Below are 19179 nucleotides of genomic sequence, written 5' to 3' on the forward strand. Positions count from 1 at the left end.
AAAGAAAGAAAGAAATAAAGAAAGAAAGAAAGAAAGAAAGAAAGAAGAAAGATAAGAAAAAGAAAGAAAGAGAAAGAAAGAAAGAAAGGAAGGATAGAAAGAAAGAAAGAAAAAGCAAGCAAATCAACACCTTAATGAAAAAATGGTCAGTTATTGGAACTGGAATTTTTTTTAATTTTCCTTCTTTTTCTTTCTTTTTCTTTTTCTTTCTTTCTTTCTTTCTTTCTTTCTTTCTTTCTTTTTCTTTCTTTCTTTTTCTTTTTTTGTTTTTGTTTTTTCGGGCCACACCCGTTTGATGCTCAGGAGTTACTCCTGGCTAAGCGCTCACAAACTGCCCCTGGCTTGGGGGGACCATATGGGATGCCAGGGGATCAAACAGCAGTCCTTCCTTGGCTAGGGCTTGCAAGGCAGACACCTTACCTCTAGCGCCACCTCGCTGGCCCCAGAACTGGAATTTTTATCTTAAAAAATTGCGTTTAATTGAGGGATGGGGTTGCCAATAAGGGGAACGGTCCTTGATGCCTGATGGAGGGAAGTGACAGATATGGTATTGTAAATTTGTGACATAGAATTAATGGTACTGTAAACCTTTGTATCTCAATAAAATATTCTAAAACTTGTATTAATTTAGTAGTCCAAGACAAAGACTCAGTATAAATTTGACAAATAAATTATAGATCATAGTTTTCTTAACCATAACAGCGTGAACAAGCTAATCATCTCAATACTTTCAAAAGTGGTTCACTTCAAACACCAAAGAGCAGAGTAATCAGCACAGATATGTTTATCAAAAGCTTTAAACATGACATCTAGATATTTACATACAGAACAAAGATATGATCTTCACTTGAGATTAATAGACACAAATCCTTAGCTTGAATAGCATGTACAATCTGCATTAGTAGTAGTAGTAGTAGCCTCTTGAATGAAGAAGAATTTTATGAATAACATAAAACCATTAAATCCAGTAATAAGCAGCAGATAAAATTAATCAAGGGGGGAAAATTAAGACTTTTCGATCTGTTAAATGGCATTTACAAATCCCCACTTTGGAAATCTCAAGTTTTCTTTCACAATCTCTATGAGCTTTACTGGTTTTGAACTTAGAACTAGCATTGCCAAATGGAATCCGGCCTTGTTTCAACTGAAGGCCGTAATAAAGCTGTACCTTCATGAGTTCCGGATGCATGCTCCTCTCCAAACTGGCCATGATGTTCTCGCTTTTTCCTTGGCTGCTAGTCTCATCATCTGCAAATTTATTCAAAGCAGATGTTCCAAAGCATGCAGACCATTACTAATCACTGAAGAGGAAGAGCCCAACTCTCTCTCCCACCCCAACCTCTCCTACCAGATTTACTGCAAAAAAAATCCTGCTTATGAATGCATAGGGAACACTTAATGGACTTTTGAAAATCTGCCATGAAGTCCCTATGCATTTCAGTCTGGTTATATTTCATGTGTCAGCCCAGACAGCATCTACTCTTTAAAAACAAACTCCCGAGCCTCCCCCCACCCAAATCTATCAACCTCCATCTTCCCTTTTAATGAAGAAGTAGGCCAAAGGTCAAGATGAAGAGACTGTCTTCACTTGGCCCCAAGGACATGGCTGTGGGTTCAAGGCAAGGGAGGGTATTACCTCAATAATGCATCATTTATAAAGACTGACCTTGTGCTGTTTCTACTGGCTCCTTTTTCTCTTGTACCAAACTGTCGGTATTGATCTGAATAATCTTTCTCAAAGTTATCAACCATTCTTCCATTTCCTGCTCAGTATCAGCAGCCAAATAATGACTATACTTATCAAGCATCTTGAGTTCAAAAGCATATCGACGCATCTTGGGACACTAGAGGAGAGAGAAGGGTGGGGGGAATAGATGCAGTTATCTTATTGGCTCGATTTATATGAGATTTCATCTATTTTTTATCCCAGCACAGCACATAAGTGTGTTAATACTTTCCTCCAAGAATATCTTCTTTCAAAAAGAAATCGAAATTCCAAGACATCAATAACTGTGTCAATAAATAAAGATATCTTTAAAAATAACTGTCAAATGTAAACAGCACAGTAGCAGAGGAGCAAAGTTGTCTCAAAATGCTATTTGGTGTGGACTTAAAGGCCTTCTTTTGACAGTGTTCACACTGAAATAATCAAACTACTACTGTGAAAATAAGGAAATGGTGGAACAGGTAGATAGTATAGTGGGTAAAGAAGCTTGTCTTAAATTTGGTCAATCCTAATTTGAATCCTGGCACCATAAATACGATTCCTCTGAAAACCACTAGGAGGTATGCCAGGGCAGATAACAGAATAACACTTGAATCCACAAACCCACCCACCCCTCACTCACCCACATACATGTGACTAAAATCCCCTTCCTCCCAAGAGCTACTAGTTTACAATTTATTGCCCTGAGTAAAGTTTCCCTTGCATATTTCCAAATTTTCAAAATCCATCCCTGGAGCCAGAGAGCTAATAAGATGCTTTGCTTGCATGTGGCTGACCCAAGTTTGATTCCAGACACCCCATCTGGTCGGCTCAGCAATTCTTGATTCCTGATCACTTTTCCAGGAGTTTTTCCCTGAGTCTAAAGCCAGGAGTAAGTCCTGAGCACCAATGGATGTGCCTCTCAAAAACAAACAAACAAACAAACAAACAAACAAACAAAAAAACCCCACCACATCTTGGTGTAACCTGATTAATTCTTGTACTTGCTTTCCTTTTTTTTAACTTGAAAGATCGTATTTTATAATAATGTTACCATTTATGCTTTAAGAACTCAATTGGTATTTGCTTTATGTCACACTATGAAGTCTCATTTTGCTATCTAATTCATCTTCCTGTGCATACTATGAAATACAGCACGGTCACATCCAAGAAAACCAGTGTTGGTTCCCATGTAATTGTGGCTCTCAGTTGTGACTTTCAGCCTAAACTTAAATTTACTAGCAGAAAGTGAAAATGAAAGGGCTGGAAAGTACATAGCAGGCAGGGTACATATCAGCATTGTCCAACCCTGCTCCACTTTTTAGCAGCATAGGGACCTTAGAACACTGCTAGGGCAGTGTTAGAGGTCCTTGATCCTGACCCTTGGGGTGACTAGAGTCTCCCCAACATCACAGGAGTCTTCTAGGTTCTGCACTGAATCACCTGCCTAAGTACCACACTGGATGCCCTCACTCCCCCCAGAAAAACTAAACTGAATAGCCTCTTTCTTCAAACATAATGACACATTCTTTTTCTTATCACCTTGTCTGTCATCTCCAAAGAAAAGACCTACTGCTCTCCACCCAAATATTTCAGCATTCATTTTAAGCACAAACTCCTGAAAAGATCATATTTAAGAGTTCATAGCCGTATTTCCAGAGGAAACCAAAGCCACCTTCAATCTCATCTTCAAAGTACAATAAGAGATGAAACCCAGCGGCTGGAACAAGTCACCGAGATTTATATACTTGAAAACATCTGAGAAGTGGAACCATAAATCGATGGAGGGAACCAACCCAGGGAGTACTGGCAAGAAAGGTCAATCCAAACGAAAGCTAATTGAGAAAATCTGGGGGTTGTATCTTCATCTAGGAAGATAAGCCAGCTGCTAAATATATTTCATAGATAAGTCATGTTCAGGAACAAGGAGATGGCTCCAAGGGCTGGAGTGCATGCTTATTCTGTAGGAGGCACAGGTTCAAGATCTGGCGCTGCTTAGTCTCACAAATGCCATTGCTATGACTGCAAAATCAACAATAAGCACACTTATCTTCTTCTAGGAACATAGATCTTTACTTTATTATTTGCTTTTCAGTTTGTGGGCCAGGGAAGCTCACGGCTACTCCTCTCAGCTCTGTATTTGAGGATATGTGGTGCCAGGGATAAAATTCAGGCCTCCAGCTTGATGCACTCAACCTCCAGCCTTTGCTGAATGTTTTAAATTATGTTTTTAGCTCTTTTCCTTTACCCCTGATGCTTAGTGCTATGAGTGTGGGGTATGTGCTTAGAGTTTAAAATACACATTCAGTTACAATAACAATATTTTAACGGATGGATCTTAGTGCTAGAGCACATGCCATGAAGATGGTGAGGCCCTGGGTGACGACCTCAGCACCACGCCTGAAAATTAATGAAAAACAACAAAAACCTCTGAAACCTTTTTTTCCTTTGGGAACTGGAAAAAGAGTTCAAAGTGCTGGAGTACATGCAGCAAGACCCCAAGTTTGATCCCTAACACCTAATAGATGTGAATGTTCCACATCCAGCATCACCAGGTAAAGTCCTAGTGGTTTCCAACATCCCCAAGTCAAAGCACCAAACCACCAGACCACATCCTTGTACTGAGAATCAATGGGATGGTCCCCTAGACCCTGAGCGAGGCTGAGGATTTCTACCCTCCAAATACAATAAAATGTTTAAGAACAATCTATTTTGATGGGGAAACAAAAACTGCCATTCATATTTTCTATATAGACTAAGGGTATTGTACTAACCTAATCAATCAGTTTCTTGTCCTGTTAAACTTGTCTCTGCTTCCCTGTCTTCTTAGAAACAATTCTTTTATCTCGATCAAATGACTTCTTATTTACAAAAGCTCTTTGCTCTGTATTTATTTCCTAACCCTTTTTTGACCCTAGTCCTCCATTGGAATTTAAATCAGCAGTAAGTCCCTTTTGTTTGTACAAGACCTTTAACTATTATAGGCGACATGGTCATGAAGAAGATATAGTCAAGTTCACTCCACATAATACCAAAAGGACTGTCAGAAGCCAGAGCTCAGAGATCAGCTAAAAGGGCTGGAGTGCATGCCTGACATGAAGAACCCCAGAAAATCTAGTCCCTGGCATGACATGCTTCCCTCAGTTTGCCAGGTATAGGCCTTATTTCTGGCACCACTGGGGAGGCTACCCCCCAAAAGGAATGACAGGCTAGAAACACGACTTAGCAATAAATACACACACACACACTAACATATAAAGTCCTGAGTTTCAGTCCCTGAAACCAACCTTTTTCTAAAAGAGAAAATGGAACGTGGGGACCTAAGAAATAGTACAGAGGCAGGGTACTTTCCTTCATACTACCAAACTTGGGTTCAAAACCTGTTATCCCATATGGTCCTGTTAGTACCACAATGAGTGATCCCTAAGCACAGTGCCAGGAATAAGTTCTAAGCACCTCTGGTTATTGCCAAAAATTAAACACAAAAAGAAAAATGCAGGCTGGAGAGTAGGCTACATGGACTATGTGCATGCTTTGCATGTGGGAGGGCCCAGGTTGAATCTCTGAAACCACCACAAATGATCCCTCAAGCACGGCCAAGGGAAGCATTTTGAACATAGAGTAGCCCCTGAGCACTGCTGGGTGTATCCTCAAATCAAAATAACAATAAAAAACAGTAGGGATGTGCATAATTAGCTATTTATCTTAGCGTATAATTCAGTCACAAGATAGAAGAATAAAAGCACAGAGTAGATGGCCCTTAATTCCACTTGTGGGCATGAGAGTGAGTAAGAAAATTATTTCCCAGCAGAAGTACCATTTAAGCTGGATCTTTTTGTTTTATTTTGGGAGAAACACCCGGTGATGCTCAGGGGTTTTCCTGGCTCTGCACTTAGGAATTACTTTTAGAAGTGTCTGCGTGAGGCGGGGGGCATGTAGGATGTGAGGGATCAAAACCTGATCAACCAGGTGCAAGACAAGCACCCTACCCACTGCACTAGCTCTCCAGCCTCTGAGCTGAGCCTTAAATGGCATGATGGACACAGACACAGAAACAGAAAGGAGATGCCAAGGCACAAATGCAAGAAAGTTGTCCGTGGGTAGAATTCTACAGCACACTGGGAACTGTGACAAGAACACCATAGAAGCAGAGGTAGGACAACGAATGAAAGACCACCTCATACATCACATGTGCCTGCAACACATCACGTGTGTCATAGCAAGAGCTTTCAAAATTTACTCTTACAAGACAATCAATCAGGAACCTAATGGCTTTGTAGGGCCAAGAGAAGGGTGCCATCTTTGTCTTGGAAAGATGGATAAGAGTGGGGCAACACATTCATACCAAGACGCTAGGTTACAAAGAATGAAATGAAAATGTAGAGGAGACAGTGGGACAGAAAAGGTGAAAGATTCAAAAGATGTGTCAAAGTTGCCCTCAAGTGTTCTAGGTATATACTTGGCCATGGGCACAGGTGGTGGGATGAAGCAGTGAAGAGGATTTGAGGGTTTCTACTTCCATTTGGGGGAATGAAGCTGTGGTCAACTGTGATAGAAACATGCTGGGGTTTTTGGTAATCTGCTCAGTGATCCCACTGGAGAACGAGAAGGACACAGCATTTCAGAGTCCTACCTGAACCACATCAATGCAGGCGTCCAAGTAGATGCAACCTTTTGATTCTTTGGAATTTTTCTCATCTTTATAGGAATTGAGAATATAGGAGCCATCAGGAAGCTGAGTTAAGTAAAAATACCGTCTCTTGAATACCTATGGGGGAAAAAGCAAGGATCCATTGGTTACATATATGACCTTATATGAACATCTTCTATAACTATATACAAACCTTGAAGGGCCTATCACTGGCATTGTGTCTGGCTCATCTTCAGACAACCATGAGAAGGCAATTGGATGAATTGCAATAGGATTTTTTAATGAAAAATTCTAAAGAGTTTGGGCTTATTTTTACCCAAGGGTATTTGAGCCCCCTGCAAGATTCTTGGGGGCTAACCCACCAATTGTTACTCTGGGGTCACACTTGGTGTTACTCCAAGATAGAATCCCATGTGGTCAGCTGATAGAACTATCATCCAAGCCCTGAGATAGAAATTTTGAAGCCAAATATTTTCTTCCAGGAAATCAAATAACTATAAAAGGATAAAACACATACCTCTAATGATTACTTAGCAGCTTTATATCAGAATCAATGTCCCTACAGATTCCATTTGCCACTTCTTTGCCAAGTAAGATTGAATTTTAAGAGTTTCTTCCTTAACAACCAAAAGATTCAAATTGGATCTTTAGCAACATGCCCTTACTTATTCGTGATTTTTCCCTGGTTTTTGGTCTTTGGGCCACACCCAGTGGCACTAGGGGTTACTCCTGGCTCTGTGCTCAGAAATCACTCCTGGAAGGCTCGGGGGACCATATGGGATGCTGGGAGTCGAACCCAAGTCCGTCCTGGGTTGTTCACATACAAGGAAAATGCCCTATCACTGTGCTATCTTTCTGGCCCCAATTAATGCATTTTTTCAACAAATAGTTGGCCCTCCATATATTCAAGTTCCATAGACATGAATTCAAAAAATCCCTGGATATCAGTTAGCTGCATCTATAGATGCTGGTCCCAAAATACGCGATGCCCAACTTACAAACATAAAAAGATTCACACATAAATATGCACCTGCCTCACCATTCGAGACTCACTTAGGTTGTTTGTGTGTCCACACCTCTCTAAGCTTTTAATGCGTGCCCTCACTGGGAAATGCAGCAATATCACAACCAATGGTTGTTGAGTGCCCTAAACACTAAAAACGAAGTCAAGGGGCCAATAAGATTATTCTACGTCTCTGAAATGGGAGATTCATAACTTGTTGCTATTAACTCAGAGAGAAAGCCACAGAATAGAGAAGAGAAAGACAGCCTGATTCATTCATGCCACTCCTCTAGCGCCACTCAAAACTCTCTGAGGCCTGAAGAAAATGATAAAAAGGGAAGATTCAGAGCTTGCCAATGAATTTGTGCTTCTTTCAATAAGCCACTGGTTGCAGGCCATGTCAAGCACTAATACTAGTAAAGTCCCCCAAGATGGTAGATCAAAACTCATTTCCAGTGAGATTAGGAGATACTCTTAAGTTTTCTGAGGAAATGAAAGCTTATGTATATTGCTTTACAAAATTTGGCTTTAAGGTTTAAGCTTGCCATTTTTACTCATGCATCTGATTATCCAGCATGCCCTCTGCCTACCTGAAGAACTTTAATATTGTAAAGAGCTTTACTGGCAAGATCATTCTTAAAAACTATTTCACTTCTGACAAAATATCTGAATATCAACAATTTATTTGTCCATAGCATAAGTAAGCAAACTACAGAAACATATTAGTGGAAATTTTTTAAGGAAAAGCAGTAAAACTAAATTAAATGCTTGCAGTTACTTTGGATGGGTTTCAGTATCATTAATTTTGAATAGAAGTCAAAAATATACTCGCATAAGGAACACCATAACAGGTTAGACTGGTAAATGGTACAGCTTCTATTTCAAGGAGTGGCCATGTGGGTTATATAGTACCAGCACAAAAGAGTCCAGGCAGAAAAATCAGAAGTTTATTTTTCAATACCAAACAAGTATGTGTTACTTCACTAGGACACAGAGGAACAAAAAGTAGGTAAGTGCATCTCATAATCACGCATATGCATATATACATATATTCTCATAGTTGACTCATCCATAATTAAGTTTAAGTGAAATATTACAGATGAAATCTAGATGTATATGCAAGGAAAATACTCATAATTGTGATTACATGTTTATATTTATCACAATGTTCCACATTTTTTAATTAAAATTAAATATGAGTTCCTTCCCAATGAATAGTTACACAACACTTTATGAAAAACATTACTTTGTAAACTTTGTCAAAACATTACTTTCTAGAGGTCAGAGAGATAGCACAGCGGTAGGGCATTTGTCTTGCATGCAGCCGACCCAGGACAGACGGTGGTTCAAATCCTGGCATCCCATATGGTCCCCGAGCCTGCCAGGAGCGATTTCTAAGCACAAAAGTCAGGAGTAACCACTGAGCACCGCCGCGTGTGACCCAAAAACAAACAAACAAACTTTCTAAAAGGCTATCACAATGACTTTATATGAAGAAAATTAAAAGATCGTCCAAGTGGGGCCGGAGCGGTGGCACAGTGGTAAGGAGTTTGCCTTCTATGTATCTGACCTAGGACAGACCACAGTTCGATCCCCTGGCGTCCCATATGGTCCCCTAAGCCAGGAACAATTTCTGAGCGCATAACCAGGAGTAACCCCTGAGCATCACAGGGTGTGGCCCCAAAACCAAAACAAACAAACAAACAAATAAATAAATATCGTCCAAGTGAAAAGTCATCTGAAGAGGCCAAGCAGTGCAGTGGTTAAGGTCTTGCCTGTGTCCAACTTAGGTTTAATCCCCAGCACAAGGCCTCCAAGAACTGCTTTAACCCTAAGGTCCACGGCACCGCAGGGATCAAGCAGCATTGAATCCTTATATCTTCACACTGAACCTCTCCAGGTGGTCAAGAATTTCCAGGAGGGTCCCCACCGAAGCCCCTTACGCACTGGTTGGGAGGCCCAAAAGTCATGAAAAAATTACAACCAGATTAGAATCTGGACTCTGATAAAGTAAAAACGTTTGTACAATTCACTTGCAGAGCCACAGCTAGCAACAATGCAAGGGGCTGAGGAATGGGAAAACACTGAGCGAAATGTTCATGGCACAGAGTCAACTGGGTCTCTGAAATATTTTCATGTACAGCTGTCTCCCCAAGCAAAGAGACTTGCTTTGTGGCAGCCGCCACTTGCAATATTAGCAACACACGTCACAAACAGAAGGAATAGGATCTGGAATCTCTGTAAATCACTTCCTATAATTGACATCATGTCTAAATGGGACAGTGACGTAGGCAGCTCATGAACCTCGGGAGAGAACAGATGTCTGAAAGGCCTAAGATCTGGCCTCCCTTATTAACTCCATCCAAGACACTCAGTTTCCCCCCTTGTCAAATGGTGACACCAAACTATATGATACAGGATCATTCATAATCAACAACTGGTTATATTCCCACTGAACAAGTACCATAGCAGCCTTCTTCAATTAGGATTATCCTCCCCCAAATAATTTGTTATGGAGCTAGAAACACAGCCTATACAACAAGAATTCTTTGGGGGGCCAGAGCAATAGCACAGTGGTAGGGCATTTGCCTTGTACCTGGTCAACCCCGACGGACCATGGTTCAATTACCAACATCCCATATGGTCAATCAAGAGCGATTTCTGGATTTTTTTTGGGGGGGGTTCACACCCAGCAGCGCTCAGGGGATACTCCTGGCTCTATGCTCAGAAATCGCTCCTGGCAGGCTCGGGGAACCATAGGGGATGCAGGGATTCGAACCACCGTCCTTCTGCATGCAAGGCAAATGCCTTACCTCCATGCTATCTCTCCTACCCCAGGAGCGATTTCTGAATGCAGAGCCAGGAATAACCCCTGAGCATCACTGGATGTGACCCAACCCCCTCCCCCCAAAAAAAGAATTCTTTGGAAGGTGGTTCTCAGGACTGACTCCAAGTTGGTACTCAGGAATCACTATTAGTGGTGCTCAGGGAACTGTTCCATGTCATGGATGAAACCCTGGGTCCTCTACATGTAAAGTAACAGCTTATCCCTAAGTCCAGAAATATTTTTGAAGTTATCTCAATAGAAATCAGAGTGCTTATCTCAACAATTTATCTCTAAGCTATCCAAGATCATTTATCATTATAATAGTCTCTGACATTCAACTTCCAGGAAGCTTTGAAATGGTCTTTGAAAGAAAAAGAGGATTTCCTAACGCTCACCCAGAGCCTAAAGGAAAATCTGAGGCATGACTGCCCTACTATTATTGAACTTTCTAAGATGCTGCCACTTAGGGAACAGTCTACATGTATTCTTTTCCTTTTTAAAAAAAGAAGACAGCTGTCAAAACACTGAGCACAGAGAACAGTGGTAATTACTCCACGGCATACTTTTCATCTGAAGGCCTTGAGTCCTTTGTAATCAATAGTTCATTCTTTTAATGTCATACGGAGGTGAGCACCGTTACCACATCTTACCCAAGAGGCAAATGAGAGACCAAGAGTTGGGCTCAAAAGCAAGTAAATCAGCAGCAGAGTGGGAATCAGAATCAAATGATGGCAGCAGAGAATCTTGCCTTTCACAGGCTTCCAGTCAAGGCAGAGAGGGGGCTTCTGACAATTTGGGTTAGAAAATATTACTGTGTAGCCAAGTCAAACTAGTCTAAAGACATGATGGCCTTATAGCAATTAAAAAGGCCATAAACTCGTCAAGATACCAGGAGAACCAGGCGTAGGGCTTAGGGCTAGACCCCTAAGAGGAGCAGCTGTACTGGAAAACAAAGACTGTGACAAGAATGTCAAAGACCATGAACACTTCCAACATCTCCCCCATAACAACACCCTAGCAATAGACTTTGGTGTTCAGATGAAGAAAACCTTATAGTAATTGCTTGGCAGAGACAACGTGCAATTTTCTCCATTATGGGCAATCACCCTCTTGTTTGACTGAGATGTGTGATTTCTTTATTTTACTTTATGAAGCATATTCTTTGCCTTGGGGATTCACACACATCTCAGCTTGGGTTGTGTTTTCAGCTCTGTCCCCTGTGGAGAAATCCACACTCCTGAATGTTTGTATTCCTTTCTCCCCTATCATTTTCAAAATTAACTGAATTTAGTTCACTATTCATCTCCTCCCCAAAATTTGGCTAGGGCAGGCAATGGATCTGGAAAGAACCTGGGCAGAGAGCAGTTCTGACTTATCCTGGCCTGTGAAGAACACATTCCTCTCACCTGCCTGGGTTCCATACACCCCCCTCCAAAAAAATGATAGTGTTGAGGATTGATTCCCATGCCGTGGAGATCAAATAGGACTTGGACACAATCTGATGAATGTCAAATGGGGCTTATGGGACAAGAGCATTCATACCACAATGGGTGCTTGTGGCAAATAACCATCAATCCTAACCCTCCCAGGAATTTCTGGGGTTACCAAGGTGGGTAGAGAAAGGCAGTAGATAGTGTCTGGAGACTACTACTTCTCTTCGCCACTTCACACAAAGTCGCCTGCAACAACCCCAAATCTGCCCCAATTATAACCTGGGAAACAGGCCACAAATTACCTCTTGAACCTTATTTTCAGACTATGCTCTTGCCAGATATCCTGGCTTACTTCCTGCTCTTCAAGAGCAACAGGCAAGATCCTTCAGGCTTCTATCCTTTCCGGTCCCTCAACCTAGAATCTTCCCCCTGCAATTCCACCAGATGACACTCTGTGATCTGAAAACTCAGTTTTCTGGTTTTTGTTTCAACCTCCCCTCCCCCATGAGGTCTACTATGACCACCAGGCTGTCATCAGAGGATGCTACTTCAGTTTTTTCCTTGAATGGTCACTAGCCAAACATATCTTCCTCGGTTACCTATCAATTTTCTGTCTGTCTCATCTAAACTGTTATGGTTTGTGGCTCATCTACTGCTGTATCCTCCAGTACCACAAATAGCACCAGGGTTCCATTAATGTTTCCAAGATGTATTAGTAATGAATCCTTCACTCCAAAGTACAGACTGGCCAGTAGGAGCTTCTCTGTCCCAAGAGATGGTTTATTGGGCTGAGGGTAGGCTTTACAGGCAGGGGACAGGTTTTATCTCTGACACTATATGATCCTCTGAGAACTGTCACAGGTAACCCCCCTTCAAAACACTGAGTTGAGAGTAACCCCTGAGAATCACCAGGTCTGGACTCCAAATTAAATTTTTTTAATTATAAATTACTAAAGCTTCTCTGTGATGACCATCCCCTTGTTCCTTTTCATCTTAATAATTGTTTCTAGATGGTACATTGGGCTGAAAATCCCCCACCTTCTACTGTGAAAAGCACAGATCATGATGAGTGGCCCATTCAGACCACCCAGAAATATAAAACAAAGAGGAAGCCAAAAGAGATAATTCCCTGGAATCAGTCCTGCCAAGTCCCCCTCCTCCCCACCAAGGCCCCAAGCTGTCTGGATGACAACCTTTTGAACATATACCACGTGACTCTTTCTGGAGCAGGAACAAAGACCTTTTGTCACTCTGATAAATCAAAGATAGCAATCAGGCAGGAAAGGTTGAGCACCCATGATCCTCAAATTAGGAAAGCCTTTTATCATGGCATACAACAAACCTCCAGAGTGTTTACCTCTGTGTGTTACCTAGAGGATAATTACTTATAGCTAAATTATGTCAACCAGGGGCCTCACGAAAGTGGGCCTGAAGCTGCATAGGAAGGGGGCAGGGAGGGTAGACTTACTGGGATCTCAGATTCCAACATCAGTGAAGGGACACTGAGGAAAGAGGCAAACAAGACGAGGTGCACATCGAGTCTGAATTATTCTCAGCAAAGATGATAGAAACAAGGTAAGAATATCCTTGATACCCATTAGAAAACCAAGTTGCAGTTAATTAGACCAGAATATCAGGAAGTCAGGTGTAGGTGGGGTTACTTGGGTCATGCCTGATGGTATTCTAGGCTTACTCCTGGGGTGCTCAGGGGACTCTACGTGGAGCTAGAGACCAAACCATAAGCAAGGCAAGTGCCTAAACTTCTGAATGATGTCTCTGGCCCTAGAATGTTAGGAATGGGATCTTGCCAAAAAATCACTACTAGTAGCTATCAAGCTAATTCCATCACCATCTCTATCCACCCTCACCATTTTCCCACATTCTCCCAAATTTTAATTTATAGCATGTATTTGCCCTCTGGGAAAATGGTTACCAGTCAAACAGTTTTTTTTTGTTTTTTTTTTTTGTTTTTTGGTTTTTGGGCCACACCCGGTAACGTTCAGGGGTTACTCCTGGCTATGCGCTCAGAAGTTGCCCCTGGCTTGGGGGACACCGGGGGATCGAACCGCGGTCCGTCCAAGGCTAGCGCAGGCAAGGCAGGCACCTTACCTTTAGCGCCACCGCCCGGGGCCCCAAAGTAATCTAGTCATTTTTTTTTTTTGGTTTTTTTGGGCCACACCCGGCAGTGCTCAAGGGTTACTCCTGGCTGTCTGCTCAGAAATAGCTCCTGGCAGGCACGGGGGACCATATGGGACACCGGGATTCGAACCAACCACCTTTGGTTCTGGATCAGCTGCTTGCAAGGCAAACACCACTGTGCTATCTCTCCGGGCCCCAGTCAAACAGTTTTGCTTTGGGAAACCCATTACCCCACCTGGGATTTAGTTTGAAGCCAAGTTGAGAACTAAGGTTCTCCAATCCACCTTTCTCATAACAAAATCTTTCACAACTTAATGTCAACATGGCATAGCTCAAAGTGTCAATGGCCTTCTGATCACCAGGCAAAGATTCAGAGGCCTACCTGGACACTTAAAGGCCTTCCCTCTCACAATCTGTCAGATGCTGAGAAATAATCTTTGCAGACCTCTATATGCTAACAAACTAACCTTCTCTGGCTAAATGTTATGACAAACCCCACATAGAGGAGAAATGGAAACCTAAGACCCACCAGACTAACCTTCTCTCCAATGACTCCCTACCTGCCCCTCTAGCCAGACTGCCAACCACACTCACCTGCTTTCTGGTGCTCCCCTCCTGAGAGGCCCTGATTTCCTAACCCCCTCTGTGATACACACTTACAGAGTACTCAATCTCTGTACAACCTAAGACAATCTTTTTTTAATTGTTTGTCTTAGATCCCCCAGAAGTTTTTTTTTGTTTTCTTGCCACACCCTGTGACACTAAGGGGTTACTCCTGGCTCTGTGCTCAGAAATAACTTCTGGCTTGGGGGCCATATGGGATGCTGAGGGATGGAACCCAGGTCCATCCTAGCTCAGCTGTGTGCAAGGCAAATGCCCTACTGCTGTGCCACCGCTTCAGCCCTGAGGTTTATAAAGTCTGCATCGCACACTTCTCTGTGCTCCCCACAATGCTACCATCTTGTAGTAAAATAGTTTTTAGTCGATTTTAATGGTGAATTCATTCATTTCAAATAATGTCTAGCACATTCCAAATCCCTTACCAATTGCTTTAAATAGTAATAAATGAGAGAAAATAAACCACAAAAAAGTGAGAAGTATCTCTAGTTCTTTTTATTTCTGTTTGTTTTGGAGTTTCAGGCCACCCTTTGTAGTGATCTGAGGATAATGTAGGTGCCAGGGACCAATCTTAAGGTTCCTAAAGGCAAAGCCTAGACCACTGAACTTGGACTCCAGACACAATTATCTTTATTAATTACTATTCCACTGAAGGAGAGGGGATAAAATCGACCTTCTAAAATAGGAGTCAAAGAGTTAAACAATGACTTAGATCTGGGAACATAATACATGGCTCTGTTTTGTGGGGGGATAAAGAGAAAGGGGGAAAGGGGGAAGGGAAAGAGGAAGGAAGGAAGGAAGGAAGGAAGGAAGGAAGGAAGGAAGGAAGGAAGGAAGGAAGGAAGGAAGGAAGGAAGGAAGGAAGGAAGGAAGGAAGGAAGGAAGGAAGGAAGGAAGGAAGGAAGGAAGGAAGGAAGGAAGGAAGGAAGGAAGGAAGGAAGGAAGGAAGGAAGGAAGGAAGGAAGGATCTAATTGCTGGTATTATATCAAGCAGGCGAACTTTCAATCCTAATAAAATAACCGAAGCACCTCAACATTTAGTTGCTGAGAATGGGCAGGAAGCAGTTGGAAAAATAAGATAAAACTGAGCCTAAGAGATGCATAAAAGTGAGCGTCCCAGAGTCTGGCCATCAATCTTCCACAGATTCTTTCTAAATGAAAAATCACCTTAAGATTGGATTCTTCCTTACTCTATATATCATCTAATCCTTGAGGGGGAAAAAGGCATTCTAAATACCAGGGGAAGGTCATGGCCAAGTTCATAGCGATCCAATTCATAGTAGTTCCTCTTCTATGAAAATGAGTGGGAAAAAACAGATGTCTCAAGAAGTTATTTGAGAGACTAGAAATGAATGTGGTTTTTGGTAGGATTGTAGGTTTCCATCTAAGGGACCATTTAGTTTCTAAATCTCCCATTTATCTGAACAACTTATCCCAGACCTGAAGACTGCAAAGAAGCTGAGGCTTGTTAACTAGAAAATACAAATTCAGGAAATTAATCACCCATGACAAGGCTTGTCTTGTTTTAACATGAATGCCAAGAACAAAGCAAACTACAAGTTCGGGGTGAAATGGTCACCAAGGCCAAATATCCATCAGAGCTTTGTAAGAGATGAGGGATGCCAGCCTCATCCTTGCCCCAAAACTGGGACTTGGGAAGCCTCCCTTCACCTGTATATCCTAAATCTATTTTTCTCAGGTAATAATAGGAAGATACTTCCAGAAAATTAACACCAAGTCCCCACAATTGTAGCCACTCTGTCTTAACCATAGACCAGAGTTGGTCAAAATGGTATTTTATGAAGGACATGTCTTATCAGTTTATAGATATGGAGACTTCTAATTGTCCTATGTCCAAAAATTGCAGGAACCAGAGATAGTACATGGGTTAAATACTTGCCTTACATGGGGCAGAACTCAGTTATATGCCCTTCACCGCATCTCATTGACCAAGCACCATTGGGGGTCACTCCTGAATAAGGATCAGGAATAAGCCATACACACTGTGGGTGTGGCCCAACTGGACCTCCAAATAAGATCTCCACTTATCAGGCCCCCCTTTTCTCCTGAAGTTCATCATGCCATGAGTTTGAGAATCCTTGCAAAACTCTAGCAGCAGGCTATGGTAGGTAATTTGGTAAACAGCCCACATATGAATTTCTTGGCGGCTTTATTCAAATCACAATGCAGGTCATGTAGCTACTTCCTGAAAAGACTTGTAAAGACTCTTCTGATTCCCTTTGCCAACAGGAAGTTTCTGAGTGTCTTTTAACAATGTTCCTTAATGTTCCTTATCAGTTCCTCTAGTGATGCAATGACTTCCTTCCTGGCTCAGAGAATCCTTTACTTATTCATAGCAGTCACATTGTCTAGTAAAAGGATTCAGACTTGTTTATAAAGCCAGTAAGCCCGAGGGATGCTAGAGGAGGTAAGCATTTGCCTTGCATATGGCTCACCCTGGTCTAATCCCCAGCATCACATATGGTTCGGGTGCACTTTGAGGGGTCATTCCTGAACTAGCACCAGGAATAAACCCCAGAGCACCACTGGGTGTGACTCAAATCCCCTCACCCCTAAAAAATGTTAATGCATGCATATTGTTGCTTACCAAACAAGAGTCAGTAAATCAGGTCAAAGGGGTCGGTTGTATGGAGAAGGAAAGAACTAGACTTATTTTGCTTTGGGGCCAACCAGCAATGGTCAGGGTTATTTCCTGGCTCTGCACTCAGGAATCATTCCCAGTTGTGCTTATATGGAACGCTGAGGATCAAATCTGTATCACATGTGTGCAAGCAAGTGTTCTACCCTCATCCTCTCTCTCCTGCCCCAGAACTGGAATTTTGATGATACTCTTCATAGCATGTATATTTATTACTATTTCTAATAAAAAACAACTCATGTAACATTTCTTGAATAAAAATTTGTTATAGCTTAAAGAATATTTGTGCAGAATCACAAACAAACCTTCCAAAGGACAAGAATTATTTTAAGCCAAACACTTTGGGGCCAAAGTGACAATACAGTGGGAAGGGTGCTTGTCTTGCAATGTGGCCAACTCAGGTTTGATCCCAGCACTCCATATGTTGTTTATGCACACCTCACCAGAATGATCCCTGAGTACAGAGCTAGGAGTAATCCCTGAGTACCACCAAGTATACCACTTTACACAAAAGAAACCCAAAAGTTTTAAGTCCGTTTTAAAAGCATACAGACCCTTAAACATCTCTATTGCTTTAAAAGGCACAGAGCTTCCCTGTTTTAATTAATTGCCGCCAAGAGCAAAGGAACCTGCAGGCCAGTGTCAAGCTACAGCACATCAAGGAAGTAGGAGGGAAAAGACATGGCACCCTCAGGCAACTATTTGCCAATGAGTTGTGATTCATACCCAGAGCCTCAGTTGAAGCTTCCTGGCTAGCATGGGCCTCTCCAAGAGCTAGCCAACACTTGGAAGTTCCCATGCAAGAGGTTCTTTGTTCCCAACTCTGTGAGTGGGAATACCATATCATGCGAGCTTGATTGTTCAAGCTTCCTAAACATGCCACCAACATGGGCTGGAGGTTCTAGCAAGTAGGAGACTCTACAAGCCCCAAGTGCACAAGTACCATAAGCATGGGAACAACTCTAGAAAAGAGCCCTTTAGAATCATCTGTCTGTTAGCTTATGAGACGCATTAATATGACTTACTGGAAAGAATGAAAACAGGGGGCTGGCTGTATAGTACAGCAGGTAGAGGGCTCGGCTTGCACTGTTCAGTCCGCAATAAACCATATGGTCCCCTGAATGATTGCAGGACTCATCCCTGAGCACATAGCCAAGAGTCATCCCTGAGAATCACCAGGGATGGCCCCCAAACCAAAATTTAAAAAAGGGTGAAAACAAGTACAAGTACATAGATACTGTCTTTTCAGATTATCTCATCTGTCACTTCACCAACTGCCCTGCTTCACCATTCATCAACAGCTCGCTGCAGAATATCAATCTTACCAAAACTCTAGGTATGCCAATATGTGGGCTGGCATTACCAGGACTTATTTTGGAGTAGCGTAGTCACCCTTTTCCCTCCTTCTCGTACTTCCAGAAGACCTGGTAGCTGAAACCACACCCCACAAAAGCCAGGGTAACAGCAATAGTGCTTGGAATTCCTGGTCCACAAGGCCACATTTGTGAACATGTAAAGTTACGGCCCCAAATTCTTTAATATTTCGCCCCATGGGAACACACCAATTTAGATGCCAGTGTATATTTGGAGCCATCTAATGTTCGGAAACAAAAGAAATAACAGCTAGCAACAAAAGCATAATAAACCACTACATGACCCAAAAAAAGATCTCAACAGTCACTCCTCTCCTGTGTCTGTTTTCCTCTGCCTATGTCAAATCCACAAGAGTTGGGGCAACTCTTCAGCCCACTCTTAATCCCAGCATCCATACTATACTTGAGACAATCCAGGTATGAAGCAAGAGGTAGAGGTAGCTGTATAATTCTCTCCCATACACACACACCTACCTTATAACAGAGCAGTTGAGACCTTTTGGTCCTCTGGGCCTCAGGGGCTGAGTGCCCTGGAGGCTCTGGCTCTGGCTCTGGCCTTCGCTCCAAACTTTAGTCCAGGCTAGAGAACTGTTCCCAAGCTCAATGTCCCCTCCTCTGCCTGCTTGCTACAATCACAGGTCCTGAATTCATGTTATCAATGCTGAACTAAAGAAAGAGCTCAAATTTACACAGCAGCAGTAGGAGACAGGATATTGGGCCACACCTGCTAGTGCACAGGGGCTCCTCCTGGGTCTGAACTAAGCGGTCACT

At 42.3% G+C, this 19179-nt stretch overlaps 1 protein-coding gene across 1 annotated transcript in view; it reads right to left on the reverse strand.

The window, feature by feature from the left end:
- The window catches only part of DOCK11 (dedicator of cytokinesis 11), a 238753-nt gene that overhangs the window by 131240 nt on the left and 88334 nt on the right, over positions 1 to 19179 (reverse strand). Inside the window, exons 7-9 of the mRNA XM_049767019.1 lie at positions 6339 to 6473; positions 1667 to 1844; positions 1039 to 1248 (exon numbers count right to left, since the gene is read on the reverse strand). Of these exons, the coding sequence (XP_049622976.1) occupies positions 1039 to 1248; positions 1667 to 1844; positions 6339 to 6473 (523 nt within the window). The remainder of the gene's footprint in view (positions 1 to 1038; positions 1249 to 1666; positions 1845 to 6338; positions 6474 to 19179) is intronic.

Source organism: Suncus etruscus, chromosome X, assembly GCF_024139225.1.
Source record: "Suncus etruscus isolate mSunEtr1 chromosome X, mSunEtr1.pri.cur, whole genome shotgun sequence".
NCBI classification, from domain to species: Eukaryota; Metazoa; Chordata; class Mammalia; order Eulipotyphla; family Soricidae; genus Suncus; species Suncus etruscus.